The sequence below is a fragment of the Pipistrellus hanaki genome, assembly GCF_964339955.1.
Source record: "Pipistrellus hanaki genome assembly, chromosome: 15".
Classification (NCBI taxonomy): Eukaryota; Metazoa; Chordata; class Mammalia; order Chiroptera; family Vespertilionidae; genus Pipistrellus; species Pipistrellus hanaki.
In genome coordinates, this window is record NC_140517.1 from 39,473,125 (window position 1) to 39,491,135 (window position 18,011).

The 18,011-nt window shown below is 56.1% G+C and overlaps 2 protein-coding genes across 4 annotated transcripts in view; both read right to left on the bottom strand.

Moving 5' to 3' along the window:
* Positions 1 to 8,733, bottom strand: part of MEGF8 (multiple EGF like domains 8) — a 42,933-nt gene extending 34,200 nt beyond the window's left edge. Inside the window, exons 1-5 of the mRNA XM_084905259.1 lie at positions 7,842 to 8,733; positions 2,228 to 2,391; positions 1,808 to 2,014; positions 836 to 1,016; positions 668 to 756 (exon numbers count right to left, since the gene is read on the bottom strand). Coding sequence (XP_084761385.1) covers positions 668 to 756; positions 836 to 1,016; positions 1,808 to 2,014; positions 2,228 to 2,391; positions 7,842 to 8,028 — 828 coding nt within the window. The 5' untranslated portion in view covers positions 8,029 to 8,733. The remainder of the gene's footprint in view (positions 1 to 667; positions 757 to 835; positions 1,017 to 1,807; positions 2,015 to 2,227; positions 2,392 to 7,841) is intronic.
* Positions 8,734 to 9,370: 637 nt separating this feature from the next.
* Positions 9,371 to 17,466, bottom strand: TMEM145 (transmembrane protein 145). 3 transcript variants are annotated; one of them, XM_084906974.1, is made up of 15 exons: positions 17,178 to 17,372; positions 16,465 to 16,539; positions 16,277 to 16,354; positions 16,112 to 16,198; positions 15,918 to 16,019; positions 15,735 to 15,819; positions 15,552 to 15,623; positions 15,390 to 15,458; positions 15,055 to 15,135; positions 14,896 to 14,974; positions 14,651 to 14,744; positions 13,756 to 13,928; positions 13,155 to 13,275; positions 10,644 to 10,850; positions 9,371 to 9,683 (listed from the first exon to the last, which is right to left on the bottom strand). In XM_084906974.1, the coding sequence occupies exons 1-15, from the start codon at positions 17,292 to 17,294 to the stop codon at positions 9,603 to 9,605; spliced, it is 1,521 nt and encodes a 506-aa protein (XP_084763100.1). In that variant the 5' UTR covers positions 17,295 to 17,372; the 3' UTR covers positions 9,371 to 9,602. The 3 variants fall into 3 exon arrangements, with proteins under 3 accessions (XP_084763100.1, XP_084763099.1, XP_084763101.1); XM_084906973.1 differs by having other exon boundaries at positions 9,371 to 10,145; XM_084906975.1 differs by lacking the exon at positions 9,371 to 9,683 and having other exon boundaries at positions 10,114 to 10,850; positions 17,178 to 17,466.
* Positions 17,467 to 18,011: the final 545 nt, after the last annotated feature.

Sequence of the window (18,011 nt, forward strand, 5' to 3'; positions counted from 1 at the left end):
ACCCATAACGACAGACACATGTGAATCCAAGCAGAGGAGAAACAGAGAAACACAATAAGGAAGGCAGAGCCAGGGAGACAGAAATAGAAGGAGAAATGACAGAGAAATAGAGATACAGTCCAGAGAGGAGGAGACACAAGAATTGAGTCAGAGAGATGGGCCACGAGAGAAACAAAGCACACAGAAAGACAAAAAAAACAATCTGAGCTAGAAAGCAGAAACAAAGGAATATGTGTTCCCCTATCATGCTGCAGGCTAGGGCAGCGTTTTTCAACCGCTGTTCCGCGGCACACTAGTATGCCGCGAGATGTTGCCTGGTGTGCCGTAGGTGCAGACAAGACAAGAATTTTATAATTTTTCACTATTTTGTGTACTTAATATTTCATAATAAAGTAATTATAAAATACTTTCTTTGTGTTTATTTGATTCCTATTCAAGAGAATTACTTTATATATAGTCAATATAGGCACAGAGTTAAATTTTTTAATATTTTCTAATGGTGGTGTGCCTCGTGATTTTTTTCATGAAACAAGTGTGCCTTTGCCCAAAAAAGGTTGAAAAACACTGGGCTAGGGGACTATAGGGTGAAGAGGAGGCTCAGGGAGGCCCTGGCTGGGACTGACAGAGGGGCAGGCGCCGCCAGGCAGGGCAGAGGTGGGGTCCATACCGGGGCAGGGCTCAGGTCCCAGCGCTCCCAGGTGTTGGCAGAGAAGTTATACAGCACGAGGTCACCCAGGGCGCTGTTGAGGTCCTGGCCTGTGAAAGGTGGATGGTCTCAAGCCCTGGCCACAGGCTGTCAGGCCTCCAGCCCCAGGACACACACCCATTTGCTCACCTCCAAACACGGCCAACAGCCCTGGTGGGGACAGGAAGGCACCAGCTGCCCCGACACGGGCAGGGAAGGCAGGGTCCCCGGCACTCACATTGTGCCACCAGCCAGCCCCCTGGTTCTCCCACAGGTGCAGGTCACAGGCACGTCCCAGGAAGCCAGGCTCACAGCGGCACGGTCCCAGGGGCTATGGGGAAGGAGACACAAAGGCAGGGGATAGAGAGAGAGGCAGGGAGACAGAGGGAAGAGAGCCAGAATCAGAGTGAGAGACGTGGAGCAGAAAGGGAGAAGGAGAGAGGTGAATAGGAAAGGAGAGAATGGGGTAAAATAAAGAGTCAGATAAGCAAAGGGAGAGAGACAGAGACAGGAAGGAGACAGATCAATAGACAGTGGGGGGAAAGGGACAGAGATACAACCAGAGGAGGCAGAGAGGTGGAGAAAAGCAGACAGACCGAGAGAAAAAGAGAAAGACCCAGAGGGAAAAATGAGGACAGAAAGAAAGAAAAGAGATGGGCGAGCGGTGAGGTCAATGTCTGAGCTACAAGAGCTCAGATCTGGGGAAGTCAAATAGGTAGGGCTCAAGGTGTGATCCAGTCCCAAAGATGGATATGCAAGTCTTGGGCCAAAGTCAGTGGTTGAAAGTCAAAGTCATGTCTGGGGGAACAATGCCAGGTTGAGTGGCTGGGTGGGTGGATGGAGTCAGGCCTGGCAAGAGGAAGCAAGGTGAGAGGTGAGTTTTAGATGAGAACAGAAGTGGGCTTGGGCAGACGAGGGGCCCCAGGTGAAGGTGGGGTGGGGTTGGAGAGGGTGAAATCCGGAATGAGAGGGCAGTACTGTGGATGAGAGCAGGATCGCTGGTGTGGGGTCAGGGTCATGGCAGAGGGTGGAGTGGCAGAGGGAGTCAGACAAGGGCAGTCAGATAAGGAAAGGGGAGCAGCAGGTGTGGTCACAGGTCAGGGCCCGGGGGGACAGGCTCACCGAGGCACAGGTGCCATGGCTGCCACAGTAGGCTGAACACTCCTGAAGGCCACAGTCAGGGCCCCCCCATCCTGGCTCGCAGGCACACACCCCCGGGGACAGGCACTGCCCATGGTTGCGGCAGCCCCCAGGGCAAAGGGAGAAGTGGAAGGAGGCATTGAAGCCCAGCAGGTTGTAGTTGGCATCGCTGAAAAGGTGCAGCAGCATCTGTAGGCACAAGGGGGCAGGGCTCAGGGTCCACTCCTGCCCCCTGGAGGTCCCCACCTCCTTTCCTTGTCTCTCTCCACCTTTTCTGTCCCTCTGTCTTTCTGCCTGCTGCCCCTTCCGCCGTCTCTCTGTCCCTCCATGTGTGCATCTACCCACTTGCCCCACACTGCACTGAGATCCTCCAGCCACAGCCCACGGCCCAGTCCCACCAACCTTGCCAGAGGAAGCCTCAATGGGTGGGGGTCGGGTGCTCCCACTCAGACTGGCAAGCAAGGGCCCTCGGGGGGAGTCACCGTCATACACGAACAGGTAGTCATACGTGCACTCCGTGTCAAGGAAAAGGAAGTCCAGCAGGATCCGGTGCTGGGGACTGGGTGCTGGGCGGTGAAACAGAGAGGCCAGGCTCAGATGTGAACCCTCTCCGCACACCTCCATGCAGACCACCCACAAACACCAAACCCCGCTCTGCATAATGAGGTGACCCAAAGACGAGTCCGGTCTGGGCCCGGTCTTTGAGGGGCTCCTAGTCTCATAGTCCATAGAGGTCAGAGTTCAGATAAGGAATTGCAATATCAGCCCTGGAAAGGACTCCTGAGGCGGACTGACCACCCTCACTGATCAGATGGGCAATGGACCTACTGAGAGAGGGAGCCCATCTCAGTGACCAGACAGAGCTGTTCCCATTTACTCTTCTTCTTCTTTTTTATTTTTTTATTTCAGAAAGGAAGTGCAGAGGGAAAGAGAGATAAAGACATCAACGATGAGAGAGAATCACTGATCAGCTGCCTCCTGCACACCCTACACTGGGGATGGAACCTGCAACCCTGACCGGGAATCAAACCGTGACCTCTGGTTCATAGATCGACACTCTACCACTGAGCCATGCTGGCTGGGCTTTTTTAGATATGTTTTTATTGATTTTAAAGGGAACGGGTGAGAGAGAAAAACATCCATGTGAGAGTGAAACATTGATCGCTGCCTCCCACACCCACTCTGATGGAATTGAGCCCACAACTCAGGCATGTGCCCTGACCGGGAATCGAACTGTGATCTGGTTCATTGGTCGATGCTTAACCACTGAGCCATGAAGGCTGGGCTAATTTTTTTTTTAAACTTATTGAAAGTGTTACATATGTCCTCTCCCCTTTCCCCCCCACCCTAATCCCTTCTAGCCTGTCCCAACCCCTGACCCCAGGCCTTCACCACCCTATTGTCTGTGTTCATGGGCTATGCATATATGCATACAAGTTCTTTGGTTGCTCTCTTCCTACCCATCCTCACTCCCCCACCTTCCCTCTGAGATCCCGTAGTCTGTGTTATTATGCTTCTATTTCTCTGGGTCAGTTTATTTTGTTCATTAGATTCCACACTCATTTACTCTTGAGCTTCAGACACACCCCCGCCTGGGGCATGGGGCCAGGCCCAAGCAGAGGGCACACTCCAGATGGAAAGGGGCCTCTGTGAACATTCCCAGTTCCAGGCCCAATAGAGTTCCTGGGGAAAAGGCGGATTCCTTCCCCTTGGACACAGGCTGACCCTTAGAGCACCAGCCCTCCCCCGCTCCACCCAGGGTCTTCTCTCTGTTCCTGGTACCTAAAGGCATAGACTCCAACCAGATTGCTGGGACTCAAATCTTGGCTCTGCCACTTATTAGTTACTAGCTATGTGACCTTGAGCAGGCCACCGAACCTCTCTGGATAGGTTTCTTCATCTGTAAAGTGAGGACATAATGGCACTGTGGCCAGTCCTCCCATTGAGAGGTCAAGGCTGAGGCCCTGGGAGAGCCTCAGGGCCTAATTTGACCAACAAAGCAGCCAAAGTGGCATTCTGGGTCTTCTGAGGCTAGATCAGAGGAAACTTTGCAGTTTTTGCCTGAGCAGTACAGAATGCTCCTTCTCAGAACATAGCTGTCATAGTTTAAAAAGCCAAAGCCACGCATCCCAGCTGACAACCCCAGCTGAGTTTTCAGCTGACTGCCCTGAGCAGGATTCCTGGATGTCCAGCCCAGGTGAGTGAGTGCTCAGATGACCGCAGCCCCAGCTGACACGACTGTGCCTGCATGAGAAGCGATACTGCACATAAAGGGCTGAATGGGGCCTAGCACTCCTAAGTGCTGCTGCTTCTAGTGCTGTCAAGATTCTTGCTCTCCCAGGTCCTGGTTCCAGAAGGTTCTCATCCCACATCGCACACTAAGAGCTCATGGAAGTCTTCTGGGTTGGGGAAACTAGACTTGGGCTCCAGCTCTGTTCCAGACCTGCTGGAAGACCCTGGGCCAGCCCCTTCCACCATGCCTGCGGGAAGAGCCAGCTGCATACTGGAGATGTTCACGGAGTACTCACTGTGTGATCTTGGGCCAGTGCCATGGGCTCTCTGAGCCTCAGTTTCCTGCATGTAAAATGTGGATAAGTTTCCCCACCCAGTAAGGCTAGAGTGGAGATTCAAAATGGTGACCCTAATGTGCCAGCCCAGGCCTTGTGCTCTCACCGGAACCACTGTTCAGTCTCCTTCCTAGCCTCTCAGCCTTCCATCTTGCCCTGACATGGATTTCTGAGTGATCTTCCAACTCAACATCTGGCCCTGGCCCTTCCCTGCTCAAAAGCACCCCACGGCTCCCACCATTCTCAGGGGAAAATCCAGCTCTCTAACCTGACATCTGAAGTCTCACCTGGTCTCACAGCACCCCACCACTTGCAGCTCCACCAGGTGCTGGGTCTTTGCACATGCTTCTCCCTCTCCCTGAAGCACATTTTCCCTGCCTGCCTGCAAGTTTCCCCCTCTCCTCCAGAAAGCCTTCCCTGATACCCCTGGCTGGATTAGGAACCCCTCTTAAGGGCTCTCACTTCCCGTTATAACCTCATTCTCCTGGGCCAGGACCATCTGTAACCAGGTCTGTCTCCCCTGCAGCCGAGGAGGCCCACAGGCAGGGCCTGGACCTAACTCATTTTGGGTTCCCTCCCTGATAGTACCCAGCACAGAGCCTAGCACTGAGCAAGGGCTTGGGAAATGCTGGATGAGATAATGAGGAAATGCACAAAAGACAAAATAATGAAGTTGGCAGCTCTCCTCAGGCCAGAGCCCCGGAGAACATCACAACAGAGCCCGCGCCATGGTCTGGGGAATGCAGACCATTCGGCCAGTCCAGACAAGAACTCCCAGTCTTACCAGCCTCAACCAAACTATAAAGCTCAAAACAAGTACATCGTTGTTAAGCGTCTGCCAGAGGCAGGCTCACCATCTGCCTTCCCCAAGTTCCTCCCTAAGTTCAAGGTCTCCTGTTTCCACCCAACATGGGCCCAACTTCCATGCCATCTAGAAGAGACTCAACCACAAAACCCCTTGCTTTTCAAAAGCAAAAGCCTCTTATTCATGAGGACTGCACAATAAAATGTGGCTTATTTCTTTAATAGCTAGGGAAATATGCTGGTTTCAGAGGTGATAGACTTGGGGAAGAATGAGAGATCAAAGGGGATCTGAAAGTCTCCCAGACTCCTCCCTACCCCAACATCCAGCCAGTTGGTCCCCGAGTCTCACTGGTGAAACTTCACAAACATCTCTCAGTGCTCTCCCCACCGCTCCACCTCCTTAGTTCCTGCCCAAGTCAGAACTCATCTTCTCCTGCAAGACTAGCACCCCAGGTTCCCAGTGTGCCCCCACCTGGCTTGAGAGCCAAGTCCCACGCCCACTCAAAATCCTTCTATAGCTCCCCTGCAATCCCAAGAGCAAAGCCAAGCTGGTCTGAGTGCCACTCAAGGCCCTTCTTCCCCTGCTTCTGGTGCCCTCCTCACCTTTCAGCTAACAGTCCAGCCAGACCAGAAAAACCTACATGTGGCTCCTAAGACACCAACCTCTTCTTTGTCTTCATAGAGGCTGCTCCCTTTTCTTATCCAGTAAACTCCTATGCATGCTTCAGAACCCTGCTCCATGGCTTCTCCTCTCTGATCCCCAGCAGTGTCCTCACTCCCTTACAGGCTCCACTACCCAACCCTGTTCCTCCTTCTGTCTCGGATCTGGGCTCACTCTGTCCCCAAACAGGCTGGAGCTCTTTAAGACCAGAAGATGTCATATACCCCCAAAACATACACATACTTCTCATTCCGTTCACACACACACACACACACACACACACACACACACACACGAGACAGAAATAGTCCCCAAAGCTAGGGACAGTCACACATGCCCAAGAAACATGCTTCATCCATACCCCACACAACAGCCACAGGTAAATAACATATAAAACATAAATTAGATCATGTCCTTCCCCAGTTGAAAATGAGAGAATGAGGAAATGCACAAAAAACAAAATAACGAACGAGTTCGCATGGACCTAGCAGGTGTGGCTCGGTGGATAGGCATACGCTATAGACTAAAGGGTGCCAGGTTCCCTTCCAATCACTAGCACATGCCCAGGTTGTAAGTAGTGGTTCTCTCTCATCATTGATATTTCTCTCTCCCTCTCCCTTCCTCTCTGAAATCAATGCATACTTTTTAAAAAAGAAAAGAAAACCCCTCCATGGCTCCCCAGTGCCCCAGTGTAAAGACCAAGCTCCACAGCCCACAAAAGGAGGCCCTGCAGGACCCAGGCCCTGTCGCACCTCTGGCCTTTGCCCAGGACCTCCTCTGGGGGATCCCCACCTCTCCTGGGAGGCCAGCCCCTACATCCACACCACGGTAAGCCTCCCTGGACTTCTCTTCCACCTCCCCATTGCCCTAAGGACACAGTTCACAAGGTCCTACACCCTCTGCCTCCCCCAGCTTCTGGCTCATGATTTGTCTTGTATTCTGCATTTCTACCTCCTCAAAAGCAGCATACTCTCCTGCATCCAGGCCTTTGTATGGGCTGTTCTCCTTGCCAGGAATGCCCTTATGCTCTCTCCTACACATGCCTCTGGTCTCAGCTACTGCCCAAACTAAGTCAGACATTTTCTCTGGGCTTCCCTCTCCTTGGAGGTAAGTTTGTTCCCCCCACTGGACTGGAAGCCCATGAGGATAGGGCTGGGGCCCTTGCACAGGCTGTTCCCTCTTCCTAGACGGCTCTTCCTCATCCTCCTGACTGATTCCTATTGGCCCTTCAGTTCTCAGCTCAGACATCTCCTCTAGGAAGCCCTCTGCTCTCCCTGGTCCCCAGGCCAGGCACCTCCTCTAGGGGTGGGGTTCCTCCATCACAGTACCAACTACTCTGGACTGACTAGTAATGTGTTTGTCTCCCCAACTGGATCCCAAGCCTCAAGTATCGGGGACTTCTGGGACTGCCTTGGTCTCTGCTATGTCTCAGTAGCAAATATAGTATCTGGCCCATGAATGATTGAAAAAAATGCTTTTTGTTGATGCTTTAAAAATGACAGCAGTAATAATCCTAGAATCATGTACTGAGCATTTACTACTTGCCAGGCATGTTAAAAACCTGTTCTCATTTCATTCCAACAACCCTATGAGGGAGCAGAGCAGTTCGAAGTACTATTATTATCCCCGCTTGGGGGAGGGGAAGCTGAATCTCAGAAAAAGAAACAACCTTCCCAAATTTACAAAACTAGTTATCAGTGGAACCGAAATTTGAAGCAAGATGGTTGGGCTCAGAGCCCGAGTTTCTAACCATTACTCAGAATACCCATATGGATGCCCCTCGCTTGTAACTGTCCATCTGAGTCTGGGTACAACTCCCCCACCAGGTTCAAGGCCTTGCAGGGCAGGGCACAGGTGGGCTGCTTTTTAGAGCAAAGGGCCTGGCACCAAAAAGGACTCTCAGAATGTGGTGAATGGATGAACGAGTTCGCAAATGAATGAATTAGCAAATGACTGGGTGTGTGACCCGCACTGCCCCACTCACCCTCGATGAGCCACTCGCAATTGCCATTGACGCTGTAGTTGCCCGCACCATCCGTCACGAAGCCTGGGGCCTCCTGCAGCACTTGCCGCTGCCCCTTGCAGTCCCCCGCCCGGGCCCCAGGGGACATCGGCCCCAGCGTGGCCAAACACAGAGCCAGCGCGGTGGCCAGAGCCCCGACCAGGGCCATCGCCGCTCCAGCACTGACCCTTACCGATGGCACGGACGCTCCGCCGATGCGAGGCCCTGAAAATGCGACCTCTATGGACGGGACATGGCCTGGTAGACCGGGGAGGCCCAGGAGTCCCCGTTCCCGTGAAGGGAACTGCCTCTGTTGACGGGCTCTGGGAGTCGAAAGGTGGATCCTATAGACCCATGATAGGTCCTGTAAATAGGGTTGCTATGGACAGGGCCGGCCCCTAGGGACCGTGGGAGTCCCTTATAGACACAGAGCCCCATAGGCTGGCTGACCCCATACACGATGTCCAGCAATTACAGGCGCGGACCGCTGCAGGCCAACACGGACCTTAGAAATGCATGGGTCCCCATGAGGCGAGGGGCCCTACAGCCCGGACGAGGGCCTCCATAGAGGGTGCGGGCCGGGCCGGCCGGGAGGGACTCCAGGCGTGGGCGGAGCACGTCCTCACGGGCTCGGGCCTGGAACGCAAGGCTCACTCCCGGGCTCACCCACCCGCGCCTCCCTCCGGAGCCGGAGAGGCCAGATCACAGAGACGAGGGGACTCTCCAGCCAGAGCGGCCCCGGGCGGGTCGCTGGCTGGGCGAGGGGGCGGGGCCGAGCGGCCGCCGTGGGAGGCCTGGGGGTTGGGAGAGGAGGCGAGAAGTCGCGGAGCCTAAGGTCAGAGCGGCCGTGGGAGGACTGCGGAAACAACAAGCCCTACCCTCCACAAAGGAGACTTCCGGAAACTTCCCCGCCCATTCCTGCCCGGACGCATGCGCAGCCTAGGTTGTCTGGGCCTGTGAAGAAGAGAGACCTGCACATGCGCAATGCTAAAATTGTAACCCAAACTCGGGGTGTAGATGCCTGAGCCAAGTATTTGCCACTGGAGGGCGCCTCTACCTCTGCCTGTGGAAGAGAAGGTAAAAATAAGAGAGGCCCTGGCCTCCGGACTGGGGGGGGGGGGCGGGGGGGGGCGGGGGGGGGTGTCCCGGGTTCGATTCCGGTCAAGGGTATGTACCTTGGTTGTGGGCACATCCCCAATGGGGGAGGGGGGGTGCGGGAGGCAGCTGATTGGTTTCTCTCTTATCGATGTTTCTGACTCTCTATCCTCCCTTGCTCTCTAAAAAAATTTTTTTTCAATAAAATATATTTTTTTAAAAATAAGAGAGGTGCAGTATGACTAAATGATTCGGTTTTCGGGTGCTGGGTCAACCTAAAGGTCAGGTTTTGCAGGTCTCTCCCAAAATGCCATTTCACAGATGGACACCCTAAGGTCCCAAGCCTGGAACGGCTCTGGCTCTGCCGCGTCTCTGAGCATCATCCACGTAAAAGAGGCCATCTTATAGATACAAACTCAACGAATCCTCTTTATTTTGGCAAGAAGGGAAAAGCCTTTCTCCCGGGGGCCTGAGGGGGGTCCCCCGGGATAGACAGAGCACGGGTCCGAAGTCACAGGTCCAAGGGAAGTTCTCAGAGTCACGACCAGCTTCACAATAGCCGTCCCAGGAGCAGTGGCTCGAGTTGCGGAGTCCTCCTGCAGCGTCCGCGGGCAGGTCCGGGCGATCCTCGCTGGCGCTCCGGCGGGGTCAAAGGTCTCGGAGGGGGCCCGGGGGCCGGAGGTCACGGAACAGCGGGAGCCCGGAATCCGGCGCCGCTCGGGGCAGGGGCTGAGGGAGGGCACGGGGAGAGCGGCTCCCGCGGGACCGTTTGGCACTAGAGTCAGGGGCAGGGGAGGAGCGGGACACTGCGCACCCCCACCTGGGCGCGCGGGGCGGGGGCGGGGGGGGCGGGGAAGCCTGGGATGGCGGAGGCCTGGGGCTGGGACAGAGCGGGGTCCGGGGCCTAGCGCGCGGCCCGTGGGGCAGGGGCGCGCTGGGGTGTCAGACTGGGGGTGCGGCGCCCCCGGCCGTGCGCATGCTGAAGTACTCGGTGAAGCCGGTGTGCGGCGACGCCGTCTGGGGCACCAGAGGCTGGTAGGACGGCGTCGGGCCATCCCAGCTCGGGTCGGCCCCTTTGGGGAACCGAGAGGGTGGGGGCGGGGAGGCCGCGCCGGGCTCGGCCGTGGTCACCACGCGGCCCCTCGGGGCCGCCGCCGCCGCCACCGCCGTCTCCTCCACCTGCTTCCCGGCCTGGGAGGGGGGTCAGGGTCAGAGGCCGTCCGGGACCCTCGGGGGGCAGATGCGGCCCCGAAGGCCCGGCCCCCTCCCCCGGAGAACCCCCCTCCCGAGGGGTGGGCGCCCGTGTCAGTCCGGGAAGGAGCGGGCGGCGGGGCGCCTGGGCAGCGGGGCCAGATACTCGAGGGGCGGCGTCGGGGCGCGCGGGGCGAACTCGCGCGGGGGCGGCGGGGGCGAGCTGCGGAAGGCGGGCGGCGGGGGCACGGCGAGCGGCGGGGGCACGGCGCGGGGCGTCCGCGGGGGCGTGCGCAGCAGCGCCAGGACCCAGTCGGGCAGGGTGGGCGCGGGCGCCGGGGGGCGGTCGCGACGCGGCATCGGGGCGCGGGGGGTGCGGAAGGCGGGGGGCGGGCTCAGGCGCCGGGGCGCGGGGGGCGGTGGCGGGGCCGGGAGCGGGGTTAGGTACTCCAGGGGCGGCGCCAGCAGCTCCTCGGGCGCCGGGGGCGCGGGGCTTACGGAGGAGGCGGGCGGGGGGATGGAGAAGAGCTCCGTGAAGTTGGGCACCGAGTCGCTGATGAACGTCACGTTCCCGTAGACGTGCTGCGGGAAGGCCTTGTCTGCCGACTCGCCGCCTCCGGGCCCCGGGGCGCCGGCCGAGGCGATCTGCGACGTGCGCACGTGGTAAGGGAAGTTCTTGTTGGCCGCCGAGGGGCGCGTCATGATCTGGGCGGGGGGCCAGGTGCGGGTTGTAGACGCGTTCACTGTCCAGGCCTCAGGTTGTCTCCATAATCATGGAGGCCTAAGGATTCCCCTGCACTTGGAACTACCACCACCACCACCACCACCACCACCACCCCTCTCTCTCTCACACACACACACACAAACACACTTCCCTGCAACCCTTCCAAAGGGATGAGACACCTCTTGTGGGCCCTCACAGTGCCCTGGGCTCTGTCCTTTCTCCTCCACCACAACTCATTACTCTGCCAGTGCTTCTTCCCTCAGAGCCTGATAGCTGAGTTAGTTTTCACTGACTGATTCTTTAGCATCTTGCGCTGTGCAGTACGATAGCCACTAGCCACATGTGGCTATTTAAATTTGTTAATAAAAGTTAAACTAAAATTTTAGTTTCTCAGTCACACTGGCCATATGTAAGAGCCCAGGGGCCACATATGGATAGTAGCTATCATATTGAACGTCAAAAGTCATAGAATAGTTTCATAAACAGAAAATTCAGTTGAGAAATAAAAATAAAAAGAAAAGAAAAGAAAAAGAAAATTCAGTTGAACTAGCAGCTTGTAGAATGTGAGCTCCATGAAGGCAGGAACTAGACTATTCTGTTCCCTGTTGAATCCCTAGTACCTTCTACAACAGTACCTGGCACATACAAGCTCGCAATAAATATTGGTAGAAAGTAGAGCTGTCTCCCCAATGAGTCTAGTAGAAAGGCAGTGCCTGGGTATGACTCTGTAACTGCACCCAAGAAGCCCAGCATGGCCCCTCTAAGGTTTGCTGAATACATTAATAAGCTGAAGCCAATCAACAGTGAAATGTCTGCATTGGAGCTGAGCTGAATTAACCTGAGCATTTTTAGGACTGAAACTGGCTGAAGGTGAAACATAGAAGAAAGGGCACAGTGTTTGGTGTTTTGAGCCTGCACCGCCCCTCTCAGCCCCACTGCTCACTAAGTGTAGGATCTGGGACGTGTTGATTAAACTCTCCACACCTCATTGGGAAAAGGGACTGCAGTGCCTACTAAGAAAGATGAGGAAAGGGTGGAAATGGAGACTGGTGCAGAGCCTGGCCCATGATGGGTTCTCATCACTTCTCTCTCTGCCTCCTTCTGACTTCCTGCTGAGTCTAAAGATGGACCATCCCAGAGAAGGGGAGTCTGTACCTGAGTCAGGCTTTGGAGTAGCAACTAGGGGACCTGGCCCCCTCCTTCAGCTGAGAGCCTTTCCTACACAGAGCACATGGTAGACGCCTGGGGTCAGGCGCTGGGGCCCTCCGTGATGCCTATTTCCTTCTCATGCCAGCTCTTGTGGTCTGCCAGAGAAGGACCAGTTCCAAGTCCCTGCCCTGCCACCAAAGGCCTTGGAGCCCTGGCCGGTAATCTGCTTCTCTGGGACTTAGCTTCCCTCTCTGTATATTGGGTTCAATGACGATTATCCATTCTATCCTGGGGCTGCTCTGACACTTAGGAAAAGAGGGTAGGAATAAATGCATGTGGGTGTTCCTGGCATGACACAAAGGCTGTCTTCAGCCAAAAAGGTGTCTCTCTCAGCCTCAGTTTTCTCCTCTGTGAAGTGGGGTGATCATGAGGCTGAGAGGGATACCTTTTGAGACAGGTGCCCACTGAATGGTGGATGGGTGGACAGTGGCTGGATTGATGAATTAATATAAGAACTGTCACCCAGAAATCTGGATGGGATATAAAACAAAGAAGAGGTTTGCTGCTAGTATCCTCTTGATGTCATTCTGATCCAGGACCTTGGAACCCCAGCCTGGCCCACCCCAGCTGCTTCTTTCCAAACAATGGCCTGTGACAGAGTGACAGATATCAGGGAATGTGTGGGTGAAGGGTGGAGTAGAGACCAAGAAGGTTGGGAGAGGCAATGGGGATACAGAAGGGAGATTCGAGTCTGGGGACACAAGATCAGGAATGGGAATAGGGAGGGGGTCAAAGAAAGGGTGGGTTGGGGGAAGAGCCCAGACACAAGGTAGGAAAGAGGAACAAAAGAGAGTAGAGTCTGGGGGACACAGTAGAGTAGCCGGCAGGAACCTAGCAGACTCCCAATCACTGTCTATTAGGTGACTGAAGGAATGAAGTGAGAGAAATGGATCAATGGGGCGGGGGGAGGGGGGGGACAATGGTAAGATATGTACACATATAATACCTTAATAAAAATTAAAAAACAAAAACAAATTGGGGGGGAAAAAAAGAAAGAAATGGATCAAGAGTTCAGGCAGATGGGGTGGGAGTCTCACCGCCTACCGGCTTCCCACCCACCAGATGCTCATCCTCACCAGGAACACGCCATGAGCGTACAAATGGATTCCCAGCTGGATCCCATTGACAATCTTCTCCCGAGCCCACTTGGGGATTCCAAAGTTGGCGATCAGGGCCATGACAGGAACTGCAAAGAACCTGAGAAGGAGGAATTGGATTGGTAGAGACACTGCCACACGCCCTCCACCCACCTCTACCCCCAACTCCCCTCCCAGACACACACACAGGCCCCAGGTGGGTCCCAAACTGGAGGGAAGTGTGACCTTCAAAAGCCAGAGGTTAAAAGGGGCAAGACTGCCACTGGCCTGGGAAATTCTGGGGGGCAGGGACTAGGTTGAATTTAACTCAGTTCCACCCCACCCCACATCCCAGCACCCGGTAGAAAATTCAATAGAGATTTAATGAATGAATTAACATAAGATAATAACAACTAAGGACCTACTGCATGCCAGATCTGTTTCTAAGCATTTTACGTCTATGAATTCATTGAATTCTCACAGTGACTCTATGAGGCAGTACAATTTCCACCTCCATTAAACAAATTAGGAAAATGAGGCAGAAGTTAATTGACTTGTGTGAGGTTACACAGGGACATAACAAAGGCCCAGCACATCTCACCAGAGGGTGTAGGCAGCAAAGAAGGGCACATAAAAGGGCTGCTTCTCCGGGAAATGGCGCAAAGAGACAAGCACGGCGTAGCAGAACCACACGTAAGCCACCACCTGCAGCCCGATGAGCCCGTAGCCTGCCGGCGACTCATACGTGTACAGTACCTGGCCCGGGTCAAAGAACTGACCCAAGGGAGAGGGTTTGTCATAGCCTGGCCCCCACATAGGGACCCCAGACCACACCCCTGGGCACCCAGGGGACAGAGTGACTTGGTCAGGACAGAAGCAGCAGAACAAGGGATGGAGACAGAGCACACAGAGGTAGAGAGAGGGTGACAAGGAGAGGAAGGGAATACATCTACCATGGGCCCAGCAGGTAAACACTGCCATGTGGAAGCTTTCCATTCATCAACTCTATGAGCTAGGTCTTAAGATCACACTGCTTCACAGAGGGGGAAACTGAGGCTGAGAGAGACACCTTTTGGCTGAAGCCAAAGCCAAGGTAATATAAAGCCTTAGAGGAACTTCTGGGGTATGTAAGAGCTTCCCAAGTTTACAGAGAAGAAAACAGGCCCAAAGAGGGGGCCAGTAGGAGGGGGCGTAGCAGCATGGAATCCAAGTCTGTGTGATTCCTGAACTCTTGGTCATGGCATTAAACAAAAATGTGTGAGAGACAGAAGAGGGAGAAGTTTTTCAGAGACAGTGAAGAGGGGAGGAATGCACATAGAAAGACAGATGGGAAGGTGGGAAATCACAGAGTGGGAGAGAGATATCACAGGAGTGCAATATGGAGGGCTAGCAGCCAGGTAAAGGAAGCTGTGAAAGCTGGGGGGGGGGGGGGGGGGGCGGGGAGATAAGGGGAGCAGGGAAAGGGCAGGGCCTGGACAGTGGTGAGTGGGACTCACCTTAGCCTCATAGATGAGCAGCACCACGTGGGTAAGAGTATACAGGGTCATGTAGACAGACAACTTCACAGAGCCTGAGTGGCTGATGCGGCCCCTGGCAGCAGGCCATGAGGGGAGATGGCAGGAGTGGGGTTGTCAGGGAATAGGGGGTGGCCACCCCCCAACCCAGCCCCTCTGCCCCCACCTCACCCCCCAGCCCAGCCACTCCCCATCCCCAGCACTCCATCCCAACCCAGCCTGGGCACCGTGTCACTGTGAATCCCTTCCCCAGAAGGATGAGCATCAGCAGGAAGATGAGGAAGCTGGAGGAGAAGAGCAGCTTGGCTGGGAGAAGGAAGGAAAGGGCGGCTCAGACAGGGTGGCAGAGGAACCCGGGTACCTGCCCTGGTCCCCATCATTCTCACCCAGGATCTTCAGACTCTCGTTGCCAATGCCATCAGTGGCATACTGGCCCCAGTAGATGCAGAAAAACAGGAGACTCAGAACTGAGGGGAGGATGGGCAGATAAAGGACAGGACAGGAACTGGTTTTGGGGCATCACTGATCCCTCATACTGTGATCCAGGTGACCAGAACCCTCCTCCACCCCCAGACCTAGGAGACCCAGGAGTCCAGCCCCCAGCCTCCTCCTCCCTCAGACTCAGGAGTCCAGGTTTCCAGCCCCTCCTCCCTCAGGCCCTGATGTCTGGGCCTCAGGTCCCTCCCACAGAACTCAAAAGTTGAGATACTTTAAACCTCACCCTCCACTCCAGCTGCAGCCATAAACATTTTATAAGTCGTGTGGAGCAACTGACGAGCTTTCAGCAAATCTAGAGGGGGGAGGGGAGGGGAGACGGTTCACAGACAGGAAGGGAGAATGGCTCATCTGCCCCAACTTTGCCCCAATCATGTGCTGGACTCACATGCAAAGTAGCAGGAGAGGATGAAGATGAGGATGAAGATGAGGAGGAAAGTCACATCTGTCTCCAGGATCCCTGCCAAGTTGGTGGAAGGAGAATATGGCTCAGTCAGGCTGCTGTCCCTCAGCAGGCACCCAACTCTGGGATCCCTCAAAGATCCTGGCTTTCGGGTCTCCGCATGCTCACCAAACTCATCCGCAGAGAAGTGCTGCGTCCAGAAGGACTTGCCATTGGTGAGGACCATCTCATATTCCAGCTGCAGCCCATCTCCCTGTGGGGAGTGAGGAGGCCTCAGGAGGCCCTGGGCAGGTAGGGGATTGGCAGGGAGGTAAAGAGGAAAAGACCCAGGTGACCAGGATGGCCCCTTACCCCACACTTGCTGAGCGCGATATACCACCACCTTTCACGCACTGAGCGGAAGCTTCGGCCACTGGAGCAGCTCAGGTAGCGGGTTCCCTCCTCTGTCACCACCTGGGGAGGAGCGAGAAGGCTGAAGCCTGTCTGCACTGTCCTCGGGCCCTTGGCCTTCAGCACCTGCCCACTCCCCCAGGCCGGGCCCATACCTGACAGCCTGACCAGGCATACTGGGTAGTGAGGTTGATGACCTGGTTGTTCTCAGGCCTGATCACTGACTCCTTTGCCAGGCAGTCCTGAGGAAGACAGGGACACGGTCACTCCCTGGCCAGCCTGGACCTCTCCCTCCCATCCATCCTCCTCACAGCCCTCACCTTGTCCGCTGCCTTGTACACAGCTGGCCACTGGGATGGGTCATCAAAATAGAGGAGGATGTTCTGACAGCATTTGGCCTGCAGGCCCAGAGATTTTAAGGTGGGGGGGTGGGAGCCGGGGTAGCCCTTGCCTCGGAAGGCCAAGGGAACATCCAGCCTCAGTGTGGGAATGGTTGGGGAAGGCTCACCTCAGGGTATCGGAAACGGAAGTCCAGTCGTCCGTAATCCGAGAGGAAGCAAAATCTTGTCAAGAACACCCAGTCCTGGGAAAGGGCCCCAGTCAGACCCTCTTCCCAGTCGTTTGAGAACTCTCCTCTACTCTATGTAGACCCTCAACTTCTTTTTCCCTGGTTTCCCAAGAAGCCTTAAGGGAATCAAAATCCGAAAATTCTTCCGTGATCCCTTCACCTTGGTTCCAGGATCCCTGTCCCAGATGCCCCTTCCCTGAACACGTTCCCCACTTCCCAGGTGCCCTGAGAAAGACCCTGGAGGGCCAGATCCCCATCCTGGCCACCTTCTGTCCCAGATACCATCGGACTGACATCGGCCGCCCCTGATTCCAGAGACGCCCGGTGCTTGGCAGTATTCTAAATGGCCCTTTCCGGGTCCGGAGCCCGAGCGTGAACTCCAGGCTCTCTGAGGAGTGAAAAGTGCTGTCCCTTCAGCACCACCTCGCTGTCCTCCCGCCCCCGCCCCAAACTCCGACTCTCCCTCCCGCCCAGCTCTGACCTCAATGTCCCTCCTACAACCGCCCCCCTCAGCCTCAACCCCGACCCAGCCCCCGCCGCCCCCCGCCCCCCGCCCCGCGGGTCCCTCGGAGAGGGGCGGCGGGGGCGGGGCAGCCCCTTCCCCCCTCCCTCCCTTCCCTGCCGGCGGGGGCGGCGGAGGGCCGCTCGCTCACCTCTTTGGAGCTGAGGTTGCCCCGCACGTACTTGGCCCCGGCGCGGGGGGGCAGCGGCAGCAGCAGGAGCAGCAGCGGCAGCAGGCGGCGCAGAGCGGGCCCGCGCGGGGCCTCCATTCCGCCCTCTCCGGCCCCGGCCCGGGCTCCACTCCGGCTCCCGCTCCAGCCCGGCGACGGCGGCGGGGACGAGCGGGCCGGCTGGCGCGCGCCCCCGTTTAAAGGGGCCGCAGGGCACTGCGGTCCCCATGCCGTCCATCGGGGTGGCCCGCAGGGGCCCCTTCCCAAACCACAAGGCAGGGGACGCCCCTTTCCCATCCTCTCTACCCCGGCCCGGCCCCAGTGCACCGGTGACATACCTCTGGGCTCCCCGTGTCCTGAACTGAACTCCCATTCCCACAAACCCTGCCTCCTCCAGACTACCATCTCCAGACGGCCAACTCCCCCACCCCAGCTCAGTCCTGATCTCCCCTCAACTTGGTTTTCAAACTGGTCTTTGAGCCCTAGCCAGTTTGGTTCAGGGTAATAGAGCGTCGGCCTGAGGACTGAAGGGTCCTGAGTTCAATTCCAACCACATGCCCAGGTGGCAGGCTCCATCTCCAGTGGGAGGCGTGAAGGAGGCAGCTGATCATTGATTATCTCTCATCATTGATGTGTCTATCTCTCTTCCTCTCCCTTACTCTCTGAAATCAGTTAAAAACTGCTCTTTGATGCTCATCCCCATGCCAGCCACCCCCCCCCCCGCCCTGGGTCCAGCCAGATGCCAGTGTTCCACACCTAGTACTCTGGGAAGTGCCCACAGAGAGGGCAAACTACTTGTTCTGGGTCACACAATAT

Coding starts and splice junctions, on each gene's coding strand:
- TMEM145 (XM_084906975.1), bottom strand. CDS start 17,294: ATGGAGGCCCCGCGCGGGCCCGCTCTGCGCCGCCTGCTGCCGCTGCTG. Junction 16,540..17,177: donor GCAACCTCAGCTCCAAAGAG/GTGAGCGAGCGG, acceptor GCCCTTTCCCAG/GACTGGGTGTTCTTGACAAG. Junction 14,745..14,895: donor AAGGGATTCACAGTGACACG/GTGCCCAGGCTG, acceptor GCCTGCTGCCAG/GGGCCGCATCAGCCACTCAG.